This window comes from Halyomorpha halys, unplaced genomic scaffold, assembly GCF_000696795.3.
Source record: "Halyomorpha halys isolate HHAL.00 unplaced genomic scaffold, Hhal_1.1 Scaffold1131.1, whole genome shotgun sequence".
Classification (NCBI taxonomy): Eukaryota; Metazoa; Arthropoda; class Insecta; order Hemiptera; family Pentatomidae; genus Halyomorpha; species Halyomorpha halys.
The window spans coordinates 94,163-102,089 of record NW_027112528.1 but is presented as its reverse complement, the minus strand read 5'-3'; the positions used below and the strand labels follow the sequence as shown (position 1 = coordinate 102,089).

Sequence of the window (7,927 nt, the reverse complement as noted above, 5' to 3'; positions counted from 1 at the left end):
GCTCCCATAACTTTTCAGCGCCTAATGGACGAATTTTTAAGAGGAATTGACGAATCTGTTTGTCAAATCTATATGGATGATCTGCTAGTATTCAGTAAAAATGAAGACGAACATGTGCGACATCTACACAGCGTATTCCTGAGAATCAGGAAATTTGGGCTCAAATTATCGGCAGATAAATCATCGTTGGGGCAGGAACAAATAAATGTTTTGGGCCGCACGATTTCCAGGGAAGGAGTTAAACCCGACGAAGAGAAAGTCGCAGCTATACGGAAGATGACAGTGCCTAAGGATGTGAAGGGAGTTCGGAGGTTGCTGGGAACATTAAATTATTACCGGAGATTTGTTCCAGAAATGGTTGAGTATCTCGTCCGACTCAACAACCTTCTGAAGAAAGGGAGGAAGGTGATCATCACTCCGCTGGTGGAAGACAATATAAGGTGGTGCATGGAGAAGCTGCAGCAGGAGCCGGTAGTTGCTTTCCCAGACTTCACTCGGCAATTCACTATCACTACAGATGCGAGTGAGTATGCATTGGGAGCGGTGTTGTCTCAGGATGGTAAAGGGGGAGATCGCCCAGTGGCATATGCCAGTAGGCGCCTAACAGAGAGGAGACCAGATACAGCGCACTGGAACGATAGCTCTTGGGAATAATGTGGGCTGTTGACTTGAATAATGTATTTGGCAGAAGATTTAGGATACACACTGTTCTTTTAGGCTTAGGCCTCATGTGATCGGTTATCACTGAGGATTCACTCTTTTAACTCTACTTGAGATAGTTCAGTAGACTCTTTTTGCTCAATCTCTTTTTATTTTAGAATTAACATTCTTACACATTACATATTAACATATATACATGTTATCATACAAGATATCGTATTTTTATAATAATAACATTATATACAATTACTTATCTTCTGTGCCGCTTGTAGTGCTGGCCCCTGGCGGGTTACAGCGGCACTTCGTGCTCGCTGATTGCTACAAGACCATTTTTCCTTCTAGTGATCGGTGCAGATATTTCCTTCAGTTTACCAACCAACTGTGATGGTCTATGGTGGATGTGTACCCGAAAACATCTGCCAAAAATATATGTCCGGAAGTGTTCCATTGCCCATACTGTGGAACTCGTGTTCCAGGGTGCTGTAGCGGGTCTCCGCATCGGTGAGACATCGACTCGCGTACACTATGTGTCGTTCTTCTTCTTTCCTGCAATAACACTGCCCAAGAGCGTATTCGTTTGCATATATTGTAAGGGTAAATTTATTTTTGAAATTGGTAATGCCAGGACTGGTTCCCTTTGTAGCCTTTCTATGCATTTCCGAACGTTGTTCTCCATCTTGGGTGTTATCTTTATTGCATTCCCTTTCTTCAGGGGTACAAGATATTCGCCATGTCTGGTTCGAACCTTGGTAGTAGTAGTTTACACACACATACATTTTATAGCTTTTAAATACATCTATTTGTAGAAAAGAATAATTTATCAATGATTGACATTCCCTCTGCCTCCTTATTATTGAAAAATCAAATAATATAAAAAGATGGAAAAAAGTGTTAGAATAATCGGGATAAATATTTAATTAAAAATATTTACTTAGTCCCTCAAAGTCAATGTGTTTAATATGTTTAAGAATAGTTTATTTATAATGGTATCTATAGTTGAAAAATAAGTTGTCCTTATATTATTTTGTTCTAATTTTAAAATATTGTCTTAACACTGCTTTATAATTACAAGCCTGACCATTGAAACACTTTTCCAACTAGAAACTTACCTTTATGAATACAGTTTAGGCCATCTTGCATCAGTTCTAAATCATCAGGGCAAGCACAGGTGATTTTTGGTGAGTTTAAATTGATGAAAGGTGCTGGCAAGCAAAGATGAGAGCAGTTAGCCTTGGTTTCTTGACAATAGTTAGTTCCACTTGGTTGTCGGTATTGGTGATACACATGAACAACCATAGGACTTTGTAGCTGTACATAATATGAATAATAATTATATAAATCATTTTGTATTTTCATAATGAATTTAACCAAATTTTATTATTTAACTAAATTTATTGCTTATGAATATTTTTAAAATTTATTTCTTGTTATATAAGAAGAAGACTAAAACTATTAATAAATAATTTTTAATTAATTTATATTTGTATTATAAAATTAACTAAAGACATTAATTTAAATCATTAATTGTTATAGTAACAGTATATAAAATAAATTAATATTAACTCTTAGTAAAAAAATATAAGGCGTAGGGAGTTGGCGGCCCCATCGCTCGGTCATTGTACCACAAACAGCCACTGACCCTCCAGATTGGGGGAACATAAGTTCTGACACTCACACAGTACACTATAACAACACACAACAACACCAAGATCATTCACAGTACACACCCTAGGATCACCTTCCCTAGCTAGCTGCCCCGGAGGGGAAGTAGGTCTGGCTACATAAAGGGGATTATATCCCCACCGGACACCTAGTGCCAGGTGAGATGCACGCCTGTCCAGGTTAGCAACTGGGGGAGCATAGCACAGTACTACACCCAGCACAATACACTACACACAAAGGTCTATACAGCCGTCCCTTACTCCTCTCCCTAGTGCTGGACTAGCTCTCCTGGGAAAGTTGTTCCAGAGGGTACAGGGGAAAAACGAGGAATGGCACTTCCAGGCCGCTGAGATAGTACAGGAGCCCGCTCCTCTTAACCTAGAAGGAGCGGCTGCTCTATCAGCTCAGTGTACAAGTTCGGACGTTGTAGTAGTGCCAATTGGTGACTGGATGGGATCCTGCTGCACGTTCCGGAGTTGCTCCTCCGAGGCCACTGGACTCCACTCAAGGGAGCAACCTTTTTCAGCGCGGTGGGGTTGAGAGCTGGAATGGTTGCACACCTACTCTATCAACATTCAAGAAACATTACAGACCTTTTCAAAAACACAATGGATAATTTAAAAGAAGAGCAGCCAAAAGTACCAGCTACGATGGAAGTAGATAGAGAGCGGTCTTCCCAGACCGAAATCACAGAAGAAGACATAAGCTGTGAAGAGAGGATTGAGTTGGCTGCAAAACCCAGGCGTGGCAGGGTGGTGCGGCCATAACAACTCCCCTCCAGCCTTCTATGGCAAAGGGAGGACTCAAGTGATGAGTCCACTCTACTTCAGTCGACCTCCTCGACTGAATGAGAACAAGGAAGGCTACAGCTAATAAGACTCCCCCGAGCAGCATGATGGCCAGAGTGGAAGGAGAGGTGTCAAAGGCTGCCAACATAGACAGGGAAAAACAAAAGAAGAAACTCTATAGAAAGAGGAAAAGGAGGGAGGAGGCCTTACAAAGGAAAGCCGAAAGGGAGGCCATCAGACTGAGGCGCCAGGCTCCTTCTTCTGAATAGGCTACCCAAAGGCGAAGCAACCTTTGTTACAAGAGCTAGGGGTGAGGTTTTACGCTGGCTTCAAGCAGGATTAAAAGCCTTTGTAAAGATTGGTGGGTCACCTCAGGCATAACACTATCTGACCATAGGTTGATCTCATTTAAGATTATAGCTGAGAAACCTCTACTCACAATGAAGAGAAACCCGAGAAAGACACTGGTGTCTCTTCAGAGAGAGGCTGGAAGGTGACTCATCCTATGCAGTGGAAAGATTTTCCAGATCACAGCTAGACATTGAATCTAGCCTACTTGAAAGAAAGGTTATATCAGCCTACGAGGAGGCTTGTTCATTGAAAAGGGAGCCTAGTAAAAAAGTCAGATGGTGGTCAATCGAATTGACTAAACTGCAAAAAGACATAAGAAAAGCCTATAATAAAGCTTATAAAACAAAGTTAGAGACAGACTGGAATGTATACCGGGCTGCCTCCAATAAGTATAAAAGAGAATTAAGAAGACATAAACGAGATAGCTGGCGCATGTTCTGCAGCAACTTAGAAAGCATGCCGGAAGCCTCTCGTTTAATGAAGTTATTAGGAAGCAATGGTCAACAGCCATTAGGTACTCTATAGAAGAAACTCTATAGAAAGAGGAAAAGGAGAGAGGAGGCCTTACAAAGGAAAGCCGAAAGGGAGGCCATCAGACTGAGGCGCCAGGCTCCTTCTTCTGAATAGGCTACCCAAAGGCAGCCTAAAAGTATTGGGCGCCCGAAGAGCCGCTATCTCTTGGCAGTGACCGGGGTCCGCTAGTGGCGGTGTAAGAGCCCATTAAGTGGAAGAGCTCAAGCCTTATTAGGCCCCAGAAACGGACGGTATTCTCCCATGTATGCTCAAGGAAGGTCTTAATATCCAACTACCCCGGATCCGGGCTATCTTATAACCTCTCTAACATTAGGTCATATACCAGAGACTTGGAGGAAATCATTATAGCTTTCATTCCTAAGATTGGGAAGGAGGACCATAGAGTCGCTAAAGCGTATCGACCCATTAGTTTATCCTCCTTCCTATTTAAGATCCTGGAGAAGTTGGTCGCAGTTTTCCTTACAAGCAAGGTGCTACCAACCAACTCCCTTCATCCAAGACAGCACGCATATCTCCAGGGAAAATTGACTGAGACTGCACTGCACTCCTTGGTAGGAAGGGTTGAAAAGGCCTTATTATATAAGGAGTCCGCTTTAGGAATCTTTTTCGATGTAGAACGGGCCTTTGACAAAAAAGGCCTGAGGCAGTCTGTAAAGCCTTATTAGACATTTCTGCCCCGAATGTGATTGTCAGATGGGTCAGATTTGTTCTTAATAATAGAGTAATTGTAGTTTCGGAAGACGATACTAAGCTACAGGCACAGGCAGTAACTGGATGCCCTCAGGGGAGTTGCATCTCACCGTTCCTATAGTGCCCGGTTATGAATAGCTTATTGAGAAGACTTGGGGATGCTGGGATATTCGCACAAGGTTTTCCTGACGATGGATTGATCCTCATTAGTAGAAAGTTCGTGAGTACTATCATGGAACTTATGCAAGTCCCATGTAGTGTAGTACAGACATGGTGTACTTTAATGAAGCTTTCAGTAAACCCAACAAAGACAGAGTTGATTCTATTTACCAGGAAGCGAAAATTGGGTATATTTCAAACCCCTATTTTCTTTGGCAATTAACTTGAAATAAGCCAAAAGCTCAGATACCTCGGAATTAGTTTTGACACAAAACTGAACTGGGGATCTCATTTGGTAGAAATAAAAAGAAAAATTAGTGCTGCCTTTTGGCAAGCAAGACTAGTTGGTACTATCTGGGGTTTTAACCCAAAGGTTATGCATTGGATTTATACAGCGATAATAAGACCGAGAGTTTACTATGGGAGTATGATGTGGTGGACAGCCCTGCAAAGGGCTTCCCATGTGCAAATGGCCAGTAAGATCCAAAGGATGGCGTGTATTGGCATAACTGGAGCATTTCGCACAACACCTACTAAGGCATTGGAAATTGTACTTTCCCTAGTACCACTCCACTTATTGATAATGGGGGAAGCAGTATTAGCCTATCTAAGAATGAAAGAAAATAGACAGTGGACAGAGACAGGAGAAGCTACTGGTCACGCGACAATAGCTAAAGTGGTGGAAAGCGAGTTACCAATACTACAACACCGCTCACCACTCCTAGATAAAACACCCACTCTAGACACTAAGATTAGTTACATACACCCAAAGTTAGAGAATTGGGTACAGGGTTTAGTGGAAACCCCAGAAGATTATCTGCCCTGTTTCACTGACGGATCGAGAATGGATTCAACAGGACTAACGGGGGACAGGGGCTTACATTGAAGAATTAGGCATAGAACTAAGCTTCCCACTTGGCAAGCGCTCGACTCCCTTTCAGGCAGAAGTGTTTGCCATCTTGTCAGAAGCTTTATGCCCCGAAGTCACTAGCTATGAAAGGACTGGCATCATCATCTTTTCAGATAGTCTGTCTGCCCTTCAAGCCCAAGAGTCACCTCTAATTTGGTAAAAGAGTGTAAAGAAGCTTCAGTTTGTGTGGGTCCCAAGACACTCAACCAAAACCCAAGGGAATCACTGGTAATGAAAAAGCTGATCAGCTTGCTAGAAACGGGGCTGAGCACCCTCCTATAGAACCAGAACCATTCCTAGGCATCTATAAAACTCATCAGAGAAAAGTAGTTCTTGATTGGACATGGAAGAAAGCCGGTAAGCAGTGGAGGGACTGTATATGGCTGAGACAGGCCAAGATTTTAATAACTAAACCCTCTACTTCTAAAACTAAGTGGCTGCTAGGCCTTAACAGAAACGAACTCCGATTATTAATAGGAGTCCAGACAGGTCACTACTGATTTAAAAGACATCGTAAGATATGTAGAGTAGTACATGATGAAACCTGCTGCTTATGCGAACAGGCCCCAGAGACTGCCTTACATTACATAGCAGATTGTGGTAGGTATGCGTCATTAAGATACAGGCTATTACGCTCTGATAGAATTAAAGGAAATGAGGCTTCCTCTATAGATTGGGAGTCCCTTTTGAACTTTATTTGAAAGACGAAAAGGTTTGATATAGAGGAATAAGATACATAAAGAGTCATTCCATTGGTTTGTCTTGGGGATGGCAAAAAGGACCAATAGGCCCACTTGCCACGGAGTTGTTCTCCCCTCCATTACCAGTACCAGTACCAGTAGTAAAAAAATAAATGTAAATAATGTGGATTTTACCTTATGTATTGGAGTTAGAGGAGTAACATTAGATCCATTAAATTTGTTAGCTTTAAAAATAGTTTTTTTTTCCCAATCAGTCCAATAAACAACATCTTCAAAAACTGAAATAGAAAATGGGTGGTGCAGTGTTTCAGAAGATTTTAAAATAACAGTTCTTCCTGATCCATCATAATTGACAGATGATATTAAGTTAAGTTTTGCATCAGCCCAGTACAATCTGCGTCTTACTAAGTCTAGTGTGAGTCCATTAGGCCATTTAATATCAAATGATACTATGATTTCTCGGTGTGTTCCATCTAATCCAGCCCTTTCAATTCTTCCTTCTTCTCCCCAGTCACTCCAATACATCCAACTGAAAAATTTGTAATATCGAAACATAAGATATTCAATGAGAACATTCCCTTTGTATTTCAAAGTTAATTTTTTTGTATGAAGGTAGTAAAATTTGCTGATCTGAATCATTGCTAACAAGTTAGTTGTTGAAACACTTGTTGGCAAGGTTAATACAATTAGACAAAATTAATAAGGTTTAACGAGGGCATACTACATTAAATATTGAGCAGAAACAATTGAATGGGCATTAAAGACTTCTTGTTGAGATAAATGTTAAAAACTTTAAAATCTTTGTAAATAGCTATCAAAATATAGTGAATAAATGGTGTCTGTTGATTTAGAATGTAGGGAAGAAAACTATTACTATGAGATATGAGATATGACAGTAAAAAGGAAAAAAAATTAATAAAATAAATCTTCACTCCATTGAAGTTGTAGGTTGAAATAAAAAATATTCTATCTTTGATAAAATCGAACATATCTAGTTCATTATTAGTTTTTATTATTTAATTCTACTGATTACTGTCTATTTGAATAAATATGAACCAAAATCAGGTATATAATGTCTGTGCTGAATTAAGGTCAGTGAAGTTGAAATAGTATTAGTTTTTAAGGAATTAGCTGCATATGGTTGTAAGATAAAACAGTTTTTAGTTCATGGAGGTAATAGTTTAATAGACAATTTTTTTTCTTAATAAGAGTTTATTAGAATTCTGATGATGAAGTTTACTTCATCTTCTTCATGGCATTTTAAATTATTTAATTGCGTATAATATTTATTGAAAGATTTATAGGCAAACATTACATTTTTAAATGAGGAGAAGATGGTTGGGGGTGCGGTCAATGAAAAACATACATATGTATGATTAACTTATTTTAATGTGCCAACGTTTCGGCTAGAGTTTCTAGCCTTCTTCAGGGCTAAAAACAAAACAAGATAACAACCACAGTAAGTATAGAAA

General features: G+C 40.0%; 1 protein-coding gene across 4 annotated transcripts in view; it reads right to left on the bottom strand.

The window, feature by feature from the left end:
* Window positions 1-7,927, bottom strand: part of LOC106688461 (very low-density lipoprotein receptor) — a 95,555-nt gene that overhangs the window by 20,670 nt on the left and 66,958 nt on the right. For all 4 annotated transcript variants that reach the window (XM_067050348.1, XM_067050351.1, XM_067050349.1 and 1 more), the window contains 2 exons: window positions 6,630-6,984; window positions 1,770-1,968 (listed from right to left, as the gene is read on the bottom strand). In XM_067050348.1, the coding sequence (XP_066906449.1) occupies window positions 1,770-1,968; window positions 6,630-6,984 (554 nt within the window). The remainder of the gene's footprint in view (window positions 1-1,769; window positions 1,969-6,629; window positions 6,985-7,927) is intronic.